Here is a 16249-nt window from a genome sequence, read left to right as displayed (position 1 = left end):
AAGTATTTGGGTAGGCTTTATGTGTTAGATATGATTATGATAAAAGGAAAGCATCCACAATGAAGAAGTAAAACTGATGAAAGATGGGAGCTGATTTATAAGATAGTAAAGTTAACTGTAAGTTAAATAATTTACTCTCTTTTTAATACTGCATTTGAAGAGTCAGCTCCCTTCACCTAAGGAAATAACTATAATTATAACCTACTCTACCAAAAAGTTAAATCTTTGGTGACTGGTTAAAACACTCCATGTCTGAGTACTACTCATTATAGTAGTACACACTAATCTTTATTATTTTTAGGAAAGCTGTAAAGTTTTTGAACTTTTTGAAAACATTGCTGCCCTAAATTATTGCCAAGTTTGGTTTGGCTCTTGCTGTTCCCCAACTGTTTAATCATTCAGGTTTTCCTTTTTCTTACAGTGCAGTATAGCATGGGTTTAGGAATCAGACTGAAATTTGAGTATTGGCGGTACCCATCCCTTACCCCAGCATTTATCAACTGTATTACATTGGGAAAAGTATAAATTACTTAATATCTCTATGCTTCGGTTTTCTTATCTTCAAAATGAGGATAAAATGACCTTGTGGATCATCAGAATTAAATGAAATAGTACACATAAACGCATAGCACAATGCAGGGTACACAAGAAACATTTAGTAAAATGATACGTGTTATTTATAATTTATTTTTTACATGACTGCTTATTGACTTGTGTCTTGTGATGGTAGTTGCATAAAGTTATACATGATGAAATTGCATGGAACTATATGCATACACACCAAATGAGTGCAAACATAACTGGTGAAATCTATAAATTGTACCAATGTCAATTTTCTGCATTGATAATTATGTAAGATGTTAATATTGGGGGAGGCTGGGTGAAGAGTACATAGGACCTCCCCTATGCATTTCTCTGTAATTTCCTATAAATCTGTATTATTTCAAAATGAAAGTTTTTAAATACTAATGGTTATTGAAATCTGGATTTCCAAATTGTGTACACGTATTTCTAATGAGCTTCAAAGACATTTCTATGATTAGTTTCTAAACATTTGTGTCATGTTAAGAGGTGTTGCTTATTGCTCTTAAGGTGGAATTGAGACTGGATCCATCACAGAGATGTTTGGAGAATTCCGAACTGGGAAGACCCAGATCTGTCACACCCTGGCTGTTACATGCCAGGTAAGTTGGGGCTCTAGCTAATCAAATCAGCAAGAATCAGTTGATTCTTGCCATTTGATACTTTTGTTTGTTTGTTTGTTTTTTATTATCAAAGCTGCAGGTTTATTGAAAGAGAAACTGCTCAAGCAGGGAGATTTCAAACCAGAATGAGAGTCTCAAAATGGGGATGAGTGGGTTACAGCGGCTTATAAAGGCAATTAGGAGACTTCAAGTGGGAAGTTACAATGATTGGTTGACATTTAAATTTTTCATAAGCATAAGAAGGTCTTACTAAGTGGGGAACTGATATACATTGCCTGGTATTCTTATCCATTTTTTTAAACTTTTAGTTTTGAAATACTTTCAAATTTATAGGACAGTTACAAAATTAATACAAACCCCATGCAGAGAAATCCAATATTCCCCTACCCTGCCCCTACCCCGTTACCCATATCTACCAATTTTAACATTTTGCAACACTTGTCATAATCATTTGATAGTTATTTTACAGACGTCTGTGGGAATGGACACAAAAGCCCCTCTCTCTGTCATCAAGAGTCCTATAGGTAGTTAGAAGATAGATTTCTACTGCAGAATTCTTTCACATCATAGAAACTTTCAGACTATTGACTTCACATAGTTTCTTACCATCCACCAGGCCTCTACTGGCTTCACCTACCCTCCTGTCTATCCTAGATTTTTATGGTTAATCATTGAAATCATTCCCCTCCAAATAATCTGTTTATATGCCTTACCTGAAAAGATGCCAATCTTAGATGAACTCCATCTGTCTTCTCAGTTGCTGTACCCAAATAGCTGATTGTACTGGAGAAAAATCATACCATAATCGTGACGGGCTGCACTTTAAATTCAAGATGGCAGACTTTAGATTAGCATTCAATACTGTATGGTGAATCTACTGAGTTTCTCTATTTAGGTGTGTTTGCCCTCTTAATAAGACAACTGTCTCATACTTTGTTCTCTCTCTTCAAACCTTCCATGCTCTTCTTCAACCCTCACTCTCAAACAATGACCTAACCTGCTCTTCACATCAGATCTATAAATTCACCTACATTTACACCCATCCTATTTGAGGTTACAATGGAGAAAATGTTATTTTTCTGTCAAAGGCCAATCCTACCACTTGTGATCTAGTCACCTTCTCCTGCCGTCTTTCAAGGACTCTACTACTTCAATTTCCCATTCTACCTCCTGTTATCATCTCTACCTCTGAATATCCCCATCAGCATTCAAATATGCCTAATATCTTCTTCATTAGAAAAAAATTACCCCATGGACTCATTCTATGTTCCACTTTGTAGGCAGGCTTGGAAATTGAGACACAGTGGGCTAAGTAATTGCCCAAGATCATATCGCAGTTAAGTAGTCAATCCTGGACTCGAACTAGACTTCAGAGCCCATGCTCTTAAAAACTTCATAAGGACTGAACCTATAGCTGGCTTGTTCCTTGCTGTATTCCTAGTGCCTAAGTCAGTGCTTGGCACTCAGTAATAACAGTAAATAATTGAATGGATGGAGATGATAGTATAGATGTCCTAAGACCTACCTCTATTGTAAATGAATGATATAGAGGAGGTAGCATAACTGTTTGAGTAAGAGAAAGATTATTTCATTCTAGAGTAATCATGGAATAGAGTAATGGGGAAAGAGATTGGACCAAACTCCTGAAGAATGTTAGATTTGGGGAGGTAAAAAGATTAAAATCATTTAGCTGTAGGGAATGATATAGTTAGAAGTGCAGAGGGTGGAGAGGCATAATATAAGAGGAGAAGATAACAATTAAACCCATTTACATGGCTCAGAGGGTTTCTTTAGGAAAGTTGTAGGAGATAAACCCTAACAAAATATATCAAAACCCTATTTTATAAGGTCTAGATAGTAAAGAAAATTTCTATTTGATTCTCTAAAGAGTGGGGTATCTTTTAATGTTTTTCAACAAGAGTGTAACATGAGCAAAACTTTCAGAAATATTCTGGTAGCAACCTGTTGAATAGATTGGTAGGAAAAGAAAAAGCTAAGAATATATTTGATGTTTGATTATTACAGACATTAACTGGTCAGGACTAAACCAGAATAGTGACACTAGAAAGGGATATATGCAAAAGATATTGTAAAGGACAGGGCTTAGTGACTGACAATAAAATATATCCATCAGCCCCACAGTGTATTAATTTGGTGAACTTTTAAAAGGATTTTAGAAGAGAAGACAATTTTTATGGAAAGATGAGAGTTCAAGTTTAGGGATGGTGGGTTTGAGGTGACAAGGAGGAAACCACAAGAAAATTTCAAGCAGTATTTAGAGATATGGGACTAAGAGTCATATACAGAGATATAACTATAGAATCTCTGGAAATGAAAGATCTGAGAGAGACAGGGAGTAAGATATAGAAGAGAAAGTTAAACTTTTCTCTATTCTGCAACTTTGAGCAGTGTTTTGGGGAATCCATTTCCTCTTTTGAGTGAGCCCTGGCATTCCCTAGCTTTAAGGAATGGTGCTATGAGTGACCAGCCCACAAAAAAAGAAGTTCTTTGGAATCTGTTCCATCCCAAGTGCCAACTCTAAAATTAATACTCTTTCTGAGGCTTTATAACATTTCTAGGTATTTTGAGAAAATGACATTTTAATCTAGATAGATTATACTCACTCCTGCCATGGATACAACTTACTGATGGGGTTCAAGAGCAACTGAAATGAAATTTGATAGCGGAGGCTTCCTTGTATCTTTCCATCCTAGTGTGAGTCTTTATCCTCTCAATAAAATATCAGCAGAATAATTTATTCTGAATTTAAATAGCCTTTTGTCAAGAAGTGTTTATTAGCTCAGTGTGTTGCCATGTTAGAGTTAGAGATGATAGATAGCGTAAAAAATAGAGATTTTTCTAGAATCCTATGTCCTGTATAGGGTCCACGTTTAGTAAAGCATATCTGCAGAGACTAATGTAAAGAGACTGATTTTCTCAAGTCACTCAAGAAAATCTGTCTCCTTTTTTGTGTTACAGATATGGCCTTCATCAGTCACCACTTTGGTGCTAAGGCAGTCAATGCCATTTCTTGAGATACCGAAATATTTTGGTTCCTCATGAATAAAAGTTTACTTAGCATCATGAGGCCCCACCTTGATAATCTCCTATTATTCTCATGATTGTACTTTTTCACTTGTCATTTTACACATTTCTTTCTTCGATTACTCTACTGATCCTTTCTTTTTTGCAGAAAAAATGTCATCATATGTCTTGTGAGAAAACCAAATTACGCTTCCAATATCAAGTAGACATGAGCCATTGTGGACTCTCCTGCTAAATAATTCTGAGGAGGAAAGAGTTGGGGAGGCAGCATAGGAGAACTTTTAGTATAATAGTAAAAGGGGAGGCATTTAGAAGATTAGTGGTAGTAAGCTGTGGAAGCTGTAGCTATTGCCTGAGCTCCACTAGAAAATTGACAGCTAAAGGGAGATAGAGCTGTTTCAAATGCCACCTTGACATGGGTCATTTGACAGGATATGTGACCTTTATAAATAGAAATGTTTTCTCCATTTTGTTTTGACAAGGTTTCATGTAGAATAAATATTTAGAGTATAGTACACAATATCCATAGCTGCCTTGGCAACTCATCTTATCACACTGACACTCTAAAGTTGAACAAACAGAATCCTAGCTTGCGAATGTTTACTAAGTTGTCACATAATGCCCATCAACAATAAACTGAAGCAAAATTCTCAAGTAAACATATACTCCCTATAAAAATAACTAAACATTCACAGGTGGCTGAACAACTATAGTTCTTTGATATTTTTTTCAGAGAAAAAGAATGCTAATTCATTAATAATAGAAATGATTATACTTCACCAGCCTAAGACCTGGAACTAGAGCTGTAGAGAAAATGTTAGATTACCAAAATCTAAATATTATATGGTCTCATTGTTCAGACTTTCTCAGCTCAATGAAATGAAACTCCACTATGTCTTGGATCTCTAAAAAAGAAGCTATATAAAGTTGAGAAATACAGTTAGGTTATAAAAATGAATAGCTTATGTTCATAATACAAGAGTTATTTAAAAATCCTGAGAAGACAATTTAACACAAATCCAATCTTAAGTGTACATGTCGTTTGTCAGAAAATTTGTCTTAAAGAAAGTTTCATGTGTTCAAGGATCGATGTCTAAAAAATTTATACTGCACCAGTATTAAAATGATAAAAATTAGAAACAACTAGCCTCACTATAAAATAGGAGGAAGAAAAATTATAGTACAAAACAGCTATTAAAAACAGCCTACTTAGAACATTCCAGCCTAATACTCCAGATTTCAAGAGGGCAAGGTGGTGAAGGCAAAATGGACGGTAGAGGAGAGCATGTTGTCTGTACTTCTGAGTCTGCCCCAGGCTTCTGCTGGGGCAACCATGACCTGGAACCCTGTCTACTCCCCTGCTGTCAGTTTTCTTGCCTGTGCCCAGCCTTTTGTGGCCTCCCTTATGTCAAGCAATAAGAGAATTCCTTTTCTTGGTAGCACTGAAGAAACCAGAGGGTGAGAGAAATAGGTGCCTCAATCATCTTATTTCCTGGGAGCTTTGCCCCCAGGGGGGTAAGGATTTCCTCCTCCCCAGAAAAAGGAGGCAGTTTCTGCTTTCTGTCCCCTTGGTCAATTGTTGCAAACTTTTCTTCAACCAAGATCCCTTTTTGTTATATACATGTCCTGTGCTCTTTCTGTGGATTGCCACAATTTAAAAGATTTTATCCGCCAGCCTGCCAAATGATCATTTTTCTCTTTCCGAAGAGTGCTGAGTATACGCTAAAATCAGTGCCCCCAAAGTGGAGGAAATGGTGAGTCTTCAGTGTGTTTTCTATGTATCAGGCATTGTGCTATCTTTGCAATCCCATAAGGTAGGTTTATCTACATTTCTGAGAAAAGGAAACTGAGAAATTAATATTCTCAAGGTCAGATAATACATGGCAAAACCACGTACATAATAAGTGTTTGTATGAAAATCCATAGAAAATTATATAGGTTCACTTCTGAGAGGTAGGGAGTGGTGAAGAGAAGCTTTCAATCTTTACTCTATGTATTTCTGTAGAATTGTTTGAATTTCTAATACAAGCATATAATACTTTTTGTGATTTTGAAAAATAAATTTCTAGAGATAGCAAAAGAAAGAAAATCTGATGTAAAATGCTATAAAGAATTTTCCTCAGAATTTAAAGGTGACTTTTGATTTGAAAGTAATTTCTAGGGTAGAACTGCTCATTAGCGTCATTCACATAAATTTTGTAGAAGAATTCAAAAGTTTCTGGCATGGGATGGGTAGCCTGAAGCAGAGATTTCCTTGGGTGGCTCATGAAACAGTTTTTATGGCACCCCATATTCCTTCTTTTTCTTTTCTTTCTCTGTTTTTTTCTTTCCTTTCTCTTTTTATACTACTTATTTTTCCTTTTTCTGTTTTTATACTATTTATTTTTCCTTTTTCTATTTTTTAACATTAGTATGTACTACTGGAGCTAACATCTTTTTTTCTTGTTTTGCTTATACTTTAAACTTGATAGGAGTGCCACAGGCACACTGCCAAGCCAAGTGACCCTCAGGAATGAGTTCTGCTCAGTTAAAATAAAGTATAAGTTTTCATCTGGACATGCTAAAGTTAATTGGGTACTGGATCAGGTTTCTATATTGATTAAAGCTAAGGTAAATGTTCTTCCAAATATTTGTACTCTTGAGAGAATTGATCAGTTTTGTATTGGTATTTTAATCACCTACTTTGGACAATATTTCTAACCATTCCAACTCTGGGAAGACCCCATGAACTTATCTTCTTCTATTAGCTTTATTTCCAGCAAAAGAGAATGCTTCCTCCATACTTCTGTCTGTCATTTTAGGGTGTTTTTCCCTTTGCCTTATTGAGAAGTGGGGGAAATATAGACCTGCCAAGGGGAACTTGGTCAGCTCTGTCAGAAGTAAAATGTTCATTTCCAGTCTTCTTTTTATTCTCTCTAGCTTCCAATTGACCGGGGTGGAGGTGAAGGAAAGGCCATGTACATTGACACTGAAGGTACCTTTAGGCCAGAACGGCTGCTGGCAGTGGCTGAGAGGTATGGTATTGGACTAGATGGAAGGGAAGTGTGGCTGCATCTCTCACTGGTTAGTTTGGCTGAAGAGTTTCTTCACATTTTGTTCCACATCTGTTCTTCCCAAAATTGTGTGTCTGGTTCAAAAGAATGACCTTCCATAAAGGAGAAAAGTATTCTTCTTTAGTCAAGAATTTATGAGTTGCTGTCGAACTGGATAAAAAAACAAAATCCAGCTATATGCTGTCTTCCAGAGAAACACTTTAAATTCAAAGATGCAAATAGATCTAAAGTAAAAGGATGGAAAAAAGATATCCCATGCAAATGTAATCATAAGAGAGCTGAAATGTCCACATTAATACCAAAAAAATAGACTATAAGACAAAAAAAAAATTACTAAAGACAGATATTTTATAATAAAAAGGTAATTCATCAGGAAGACGAAACAGTTATAAACATATACACACTCAACAGTAGATCCCCAAAATAAATGAAACAACTGACAGAATCGAAGGAAGAAATAGACAATTCAACAAAAATAATAAAGATTTTAATATCTCACTCTCAATAACAAATAGAACGTAGCAACCATAAGAATCAAATATTTTGGAATAAATTTAACAAAGGATGTAAAGGACTTGTACATGGAAAATTACAAAACAATGCTGAAAGAAATTAAAGGAGATCTAAATAGTGGCAAGACATCCCATGTTCATGGATTGGAAGATTAATATTGTTAAGATATCAATTCTATGCAAAATGATTTATAGATTCTGTGCAATTCCAAATAGAATTCCAACAGCCTAACAGACATTTGCATACCAATGTTCATGGCGGCATTATTCACAGTTGCCAAAAGATGGAAACAATCCATGTGTCTATCGACAGATGAATGGAAAGCAAAATGTGGTATACACATATGATGGATTATTCAGCAGTAAGAAGGAATGAAGTCCTGATGCATGTGATAATATGGATGAACCTTGAGGACATTATGTTAAGTGAAGTAAATCAGACATAAAACGACAAATACTGCATGATGTCACTGATATGAACTAATTATTGCATGTAAACTCATAGACATAAAATATAGAATACAGTTTACCAATATATGCAGAATGTCTAACTAGGTTGAACTTAAGCTTTTGGAAATGAACAGAGGTGAAGGTAGCACAGGATTGTCAGAATAATTAATAGTGCTGAATGCTGTGCGAATGTGGTAGAAAGGAAGTTTAGAGTCATGTGTGTCACCAGAAGGAAAGTTGGAGGTTAAAACATGGGAATGTATAACACAGTGAATCTTGTGGTGGACAATGTCTGTGATTAACTTTAAAAATATAAAAAAGTCCCTTCATGAGCTAGAACAAATGTATGACACTATTACAAGGAGTTAATAATAGAGGAGTGTATGGGGAAAATGTATCTATTGCAAACTCTGACTAGAATTAACAGTAATATTTTAATACTCTTTCATCAGCAGTAACAACTGTATTAAACCAATACTATGGGTCCATAATAGGGGGTATGGGAAGATGGGGGTTTTCTTTTCTATTTTTATTTCTTTTCTGGAGTAATGAAAATGTTCTAAAATTGATCATGGGGTTGTATGTACAGGTAGGTGATGATACTTTGAGCCAGTGATTGTATACTTTGGATGGTTTGTATGATGTGTGAATATAATCTCAGTAGAACTACATTAAAAAAAATTCCAACAGCCTACTTTGCAAAAATAGAAAAGGCAATCATCAAATTCATGTGGAAGGATAAGGGACCCCGAATACCCAAAACCATCTTGAAAAAGGACAAAGTTGGAGGACTCACACTTCTTGATTTCAAAATTTATTACAAAACTCCATTAATTAAAACGCTGTGGTACTGGCACAAGAACAGGCATTTAAAACAAAAGAATCAAATTGAGAATTCAGAAACAGACCCTCACATCTATGACCAGTCAGTTTTTAACAAGGGAACCAAATCCATTTAATGGGGAAAGAATAATCTCTTCAACAAATGGTGCTGGGAAAACTGGATATCCACAGGCAAAAGGATGAAAGTGGACCCTTATCTCACACCATATACAAAAATTAACTCAAAATGGATCAAAGACTGAAATACAAGAACTAAAACTATCAAATTCCTAGAAGAAAACATAGGGAAGTATCTTCAGGACTTTCTGTTAGGCATGGATTCTTAGACTTTACATCAAAAACACAAGCAGGGATGGATAATTAGTCATGGATAAGAGCTCTGGAATGTTTTGTGTTATGATAATTGTTTAAAGTTGAGAGTGATTATGATTGTAAAACTAAATGAAGATAATATGAAAAATTGACCATTTATCTTGGGACAGAATATGTATTATGTGAAATTAGGAGCCCTCGACTTGAAGCTTCCTCTTATGAAACTTAGGGCTGTAAAAGGGAGGCTAAGCCTTCCTATCATTATGCCTAAGAGGCACCTCCAGAGAACTTCTTTTGCTGAACCATGTGGGACATGACTTCCAGGGGAATGAATCTCCCTGGCAACATGGGACACAACCCCAGGAATGAACCTGGCCCTGGCAGCGAAGGATTGAAAATGCCTACATGACCAAAAGGGGGAATAAAAAAGGTAACAAAAGAATGTTACAGTGCTAAGAGATCTCAAATAGAGTGGAGAGGCTATCCTGGAGGTTTCTTTTATGCAAGCTCCAGCTAGATATCCCAAATGGCCAGAGCATCCCATCCCCTTACCAAAAGTAGTCCCTTTCTGAGATTCTTTAAAAGTTTCACTCACTAGTTTTATCTCTCAGAAACTTAAATCTACCACAGTGTTCCTATTCCAGACAAGTCCTAAAACCCAGAGGCAACAGCCTCTTTAAGAACAACAATCAGATGCACCCATCTTAATCATACTGTTGATACCCTCTTTCAATATGAACAAGTTAGGGTGCTCACTGCCTAGGCACCCCTGAAGATCAAGAAAGAGATTAAGCAAGAAGAAGGGGTAGCAACAAACAAGGTAGGATTTAACAAAGAATTATGACTACTGAAACTTTATATAAATATATATATATGTATTTTTTTAGATGCTAGGGTATTAGAATAGCTAGAAGGAAATAACTGAAATGGTAGAACTGTAACCTATAATATTTGAAATTTGCTCTATAGCTGTTTGTTGAATTGTGCTTTAACAGTTGTCCCCTTTCTGTATATACTCTATATTTCATAAGGAAAGAACTGAAACTGGAACTGTAACCTATAACAATTTTTGAAATTACCTATATAACTGCTTGTTGAGCTGTACATCAAAAGTTAACATCTTGCTGTATATATGTTATATTTTATGGTGGAAATAACTGAAACTGTGGAACTGTAACCCATAACATTCTTCAAAATTTGCTCTCCAGATTACTTGTTAAATAGTACGTTGAAAGTTATCACTGTCATGTTTATATGTTAAAGTTCACACACACAAAAAAGGCATTAAAAAAACAAAAACAAACCAAAACAAAAAACCTTAGGGGCTCATATTTTGGGCTTGAACATTTGACAAACTATATTTTAAATAATCTCCATTTTAAATTTTTGCATGTTTTCTATTCTTAGAATGTGGTTCCATGGAAATCAAAGTTTGCTGTATGAGTCAATATTCTCAATATTGCCATTCTTCATGTAGTTGAACTGTGCCTCTGCAATTTTACTTAATGAAGTTTTAAAAACTTTTAATGAGAAAATGACCCATTGTTAGGGCGATTTGTACAAGCTGAACAACAAGGTTAGAATTGTCAAGAATGAAAAATACAGCACATGTCCTTTCTGAAAAAAAAAAGAAAAGCACAAGCAACAAAATAGAAAATAGATAAATTGGACCTCATCAAAATAAAAAACTTGTACATGATAGGACATTAGCAAGAAAGTGAAAAAAACAATCTGCAGAGTAGGAGAAAATATTTGGAAACCATATATCTAATATGGTTTGGAAATCATGTATCTACTATATTCAAAATATATTTTTAAAAATCCTACAACTTAACAACAACAACAAAAAAAACAATTAGAAAATGTGCAAAGGACTTGACTTGACATTTCTCCAGAGAAGATAGACAAATGACCAATTAGGACATGAAAAGATGCCCAGTATCAGTAGAAATCAGGGAAATGTAAATTAAAACCACAATGAGATACTACTGCTTCACCCCCACTAGAATGGCTACCATCAAAAAGGCAGACAATAACAAATGGTGGCGAGTATGTGGAGAAACTGGAGCTTCATACCTGCTGATGAGAATGTGAAGTGGTGTAGCACTTTGGAAAACATACTGGCAGTTCCTCAAAGGGTTAAACATAAATTTAGCATATGACCTAGTAATTTCACTCCTTATGTACCCAAGAGAAATAAAAACATGTCTACATAAAGACTTTTACTGGATATTTATAGTATCGTTATAATAGTAAAAAACTGGAAATTACCCAAATGTTCATCAGCTGGTAAATGGACAAACAAAATGCGGTTTAACCATACAATGGAATACTATTCAGCAATAAAAAGGAACGAAGCACTAATGCATGTTACAACATAGAGGAACCTCAAAACATTATGCTAAGTGATAGAAGCCAGACTGAAAGACCACATATTGTATAATTCCATTTATTTGAAATTTTCAAAGGTGAAAAAGGCAGTAGATTAGTGGTTGCCTGTGACTGGGATAGAAATGGGGAGTGACTATAAATGAACATGAGAGATATGTTTGGGCTGATAGAACTGTTCTAAAGTTGGATTGTGATGATGGTTGTACAACACTGCAAATTTACTAAGAATTATTGAATTTTACACTTAAATTGAGTTTTGGGATATTTAAAATATACCTTAATAAAGCAGTTTAAGAATTTATAAGTTTCTAAATCCCCAGTACAGTTTTCCAAGTAAGTTCTCAAAATTATAATTTTTTTCCCTTGTCTTGTGTAAATGGGTGGTAATTTGGTCCATCTCACATTTTACTGAAACCCTGTAATAGAATTTTATTTACATGTTAAGATGTCACAGACTCAGATGGGAACCTGCCTGGGCAGTATGTAGAAGGCTAAGTTGAGTTTTCTATTTTCATAATTATAATCAATATCTTCTTTCCCACTTTACAGTTTGAAGAGGCAAAGCCTTTGAATTTATGTATACCATTTGGGCATAAAGTTAGGTTGGACTTATGAGTACAGCATCATGGCCCTTTTCCTCTGCTTATAAAATCTCTGTCAATAAAGAAAAGTTACTCTCACTTGCAACCTGATCTTGGTTTTCTAAAGATGTGTCTACTGAACTGGATCTTCCCTCCAAAAATTTTTTGGCACTTTTATACAAAAATCACATTTTAAATACAGTGTGTTAGTAGTCTAGAAGTTCCATTTTGGACCAAGTCAGTAAGATTTTTTCTGTAACAAATATGGAATATTCAGATGTTCTCCTACTAGGAAAGATAAGAGTAGAATGTAGGCCATGAGGGCAGGGACTTTGTTTTTGACCGTCCACTATATCCCTAAGCCCTAAAACAATGCATTCAGTATTTGTTAATCAATTAATTAGTAATTATTAATTAGGGCCATTTTTACAATTGTTTTGCCAACTAAAAGAAAAACCTATTTAAACAAATTTTAATTGATATTTCAGTTTGTTTGCTTTTTTTAATGTGTAAGTGAGAAATGACTTTTTTTGTTTGTGAGTCATTGAAAATTTGGGGTTGTTATGACAGCATAATTGATGCTGAACTGCCTGATACATTCCTCTAGTCCCTTGCACTGCTTATATTTATTTATGATTCTTAATTTAGCTTCTTTAGTAAGGATTTAGGGTGGTTTACAAAGATGTGATATAAAACAAATTTAATATGGCCATATTAAAATTTAGGCAGACAAATTAATAAAAACAAAAGCGGATGCAAAAGAGTGGAACAAATGATGAGGCAAAAAATACATTCATGTATCTGACACACCCACCAAAAGTGGATCATATATGGATGTAAGGTTTCCAGTAGGTTAAAAGGGGAAATCTTGTCACTTATACACGTTAAAATATCTTGGAGCTGAATATCAGTGACTCATTTTTATTTCAGTTCCAGTTCTGGCATATGGTACTTGGTCTATCCAAAAGAATAACATTGTTTCCTTGATAATTTCTTGTTCTAGTTCAGGAGTACTCAAAGAATAAATTTGATTTATCCTGAAGTCCTTCCTGGTAAATCTGCTCCAAAGTAGTTGGTACTGCCATATTCCCTTTATAGTTTGCCTGGACTTCCTAAAAGGGAGGAATTACATTCTTTGGCCCTGAAACCACTGTCAATACCGCTTCTTATATATCCCATCCAGAAAATTTCAGTGTTAGAGATGGATTTCTCATTTGCCTGGTTCTGTATCCAGCTAAAAAAATGTTCTCTCTTGCCTTCCAGATATGGCCTCTCTGGCAGTGATGTACTGGATAATGTAGCGTATGCACGAGGGTTCAACACAGACCACCAGACCCAGCTCCTTTATCAAGCATCAGCCATGATGGTAGAGTCCAGGTACATGTTCAGTAGAAGGCACTGAATATGTTCCCAAAACTGTTCCCCAGGATCTTGGATAGGCTGTTTTGCCAAATTGATAGGAGCTAGAATTAGAATTGGAGAGATTAAAGTTTTAGTTTACATTTTGACAAATTTTCTTTGTGGTTTAGGTCAAGTCACTTTAAAAATGAAGCCATAATCCACCTGAACTTGCTGGTAATTTTACCTGTTGCGTGGAGGCGAATGACTCCATATATCTATATACAGATGTTCATTTTAATGGAATTTCTGTATATAAATGTAACCATGAATTTGAGATTTTTAGGGTAGTGAGGAAGGGAGCAGAACCTGACATAGGCTAGAAGTAGCTTCAGAGAAGCCTTGTTCCTTGTAGGTATGCACTGCTAATTGTAGACAGTGCCACCGCCCTCTACAGAACAGACTATTCTGGTCGAGGTGAGCTCTCAGCCAGGCAGATGCACTTGGCCAGGTTTCTGCGGATGCTTTTGCGACTTGCTGATGAGGTAAGCTGCGGGATAGGGATAGAGAATGCCTGTTTTCACCAGCCACAAGTAACAGGAGCCTTTCTGGGAGTCCAGGACCTCGGGGCCTGTTATCATTGAGCTATCAGATAAGAAGGAAAAAGAGACTTTCGTCCTCATTGCCTTATTAGGGAAAGGGGCGGCAGCAGTAAGATCCTTGGAAAAGGACTTGGAAAATCTCTTGCCACAAAAGTGAAATTTATCATTTCCCCCTCAGTTTGGTGTAGCAGTGGTAATCACTAACCAGGTGGTAGCCCAAGTGGATGGCGCAGCCATGTTTGCTGCAGATCCCAAAAAACCTATCGGAGGAAACATCATTGCCCATGCCTCAACAACCAGGTAAGGTGATGGGATAGATGAATTCTTGTTGGAATGCCATACTAACTGTGAAGTAAAGTAAATATGACAATATAACATTTCCATTTAAATCCTGTTAAAGCTACTATTGTGTGTAATTAGACACTCTTGCTAAATCTAATTGTCATGCTTTGGTTAGTATAGGTGTTTACCTCTAGATTATTCATAAAGGAGTTGAAAGTTCTCATGTGTGGAAGAATGAATATGAATGATTGATATGCCTCTCCCTGATTAAAAAGAAAAAAACATTGCTTTGAATACTGCACAATCCACTAAGGGAGGGGACAGGGCAGAAATGGAGTCCACTAGATTGAAAGTGTCTTTTTGCCTAAGGAATAAAGATAGATCCTCAAGGCCTCTCTGCTAAGTATATATGTCTAAAAAATGTAGATCTACCATATCAAAGCTAGGAATGGAATTTTTAATTGTATAACTGGTGCTTTTATCTATATCTCCGGGTCAGACTATACCTGAGGAAAGGAAGAGGAGAAACCAGAATTTGCAAAATCTATGACTCTCCCTGTCTTCCTGAAGCCGAAGCTATGTTTGCCATCAATGCAGATGGAGTGGGAGATGCCAAAGACTGAATCATTGTTTTTTTTTTCCCCATGATAAACCTTAAGTACTACAGCCTAATGGAGAAGACTGCTCCCTGGGGTCTTCACAGGCCTCTTCCTGTTGTGACTGCCAGGAAAGGCTTCTGGGAAAACATCAATTGTATTAACTTCTCTGATGGTGTAAACAGGAGACAGGTCAGTAGTCACAAACTGATCTGAAATGTTTATTCCTTCTGGAGAGTATTAATCTCTATGTGATTTCTTTAGTTCTTGGGGGTGGGGCTACAGAATACCTTTAATAACAGTGCCTTGGGGTTGACTCAGGACTAACAGCTGTCTACTGGGCAATGTTATGTTTTTTAAGAGAACTAAAGCTGGGGAGACCCAGCTCAACTTCATCTGAAAATGGTGAAATGAAATGCCCAAGCTACGTGGCAAAGGGAATGGGTCTACTCACAGGTTCTTTCTCTGTTGGTAAAGCATGTATTTAAGTTTCCCTGCTGGGCTGCCAGACCTTCGCCTCTACTTGCTTGGGCTTTTATTGCTAAGACCAACTCAAGGTAATTCTAGGATCTTAAGAATTTCAGAGGCTCTTTAAGTAAGCTAATTCATTGTTAGGCTGCTAATAAAGTAGCTGTTTGTAGTCAATGTGCTGTTTAGGAGTTATTATTGTACAAATTGAATATTTCACAATCGGGCCTCCATATTATCATTTTAGCATTGTCTAGGAGTAATCAGTTTTAAAATTTGAAAACTGGTTGGGAAGAGAAGTATGCATTGTGTAGAGTCCTGTGTCCAGATGATTGAGCTTACTGTTCTTCAGTCTAATGGAGAATATTATAAAACAGGTATACCAGCTTTCCTATTGCCTTTGCTTTTATTCCATTAAGTCTCATGTTATAGAGGTCTGGTACTTTCCTTGATTATTTACTTCAGGGGTTTGAGATACTCTTCCTCCACCCTTTCAGATTTCTACTCCGAATAGGTTTAACCAGCTCTTCCAATTTCAAAGGGCCACTCCACCAGCACTTGCCAGCACTTG

The 16249-nt window shown here is 36.0% G+C and overlaps 1 protein-coding gene across 1 annotated transcript in view; it reads left to right on the top strand.

The window, feature by feature from the left end:
• The window catches only part of RAD51 (RAD51 recombinase), a 30877-nt gene extending 15022 nt beyond the window's left edge, over positions 1-15855 (top strand). The window contains exons 5-10 of the mRNA XM_037835425.1: positions 1093-1184; positions 7170-7264; positions 13656-13769; positions 14146-14275; positions 14511-14632; positions 15114-15855. Of these exons, the coding sequence (XP_037691353.1) occupies positions 1093-1184; positions 7170-7264; positions 13656-13769; positions 14146-14275; positions 14511-14632; positions 15114-15237 (677 nt within the window). The 3' untranslated portion in view covers positions 15238-15855. The remainder of the gene's footprint in view (positions 1-1092; positions 1185-7169; positions 7265-13655; positions 13770-14145; positions 14276-14510; positions 14633-15113) is intronic.
• The last annotated feature ends 394 nt before the right edge of the window (positions 15856-16249 follow it).

Source organism: Choloepus didactylus, chromosome 4 (assembly GCF_015220235.1).
Source record: "Choloepus didactylus isolate mChoDid1 chromosome 4, mChoDid1.pri, whole genome shotgun sequence".
In the NCBI taxonomy this organism is placed as follows: Eukaryota; Metazoa; Chordata; class Mammalia; order Pilosa; family Megalonychidae; genus Choloepus; species Choloepus didactylus.
This window is presented reverse-complemented; position numbering and strand designations above follow the sequence as displayed.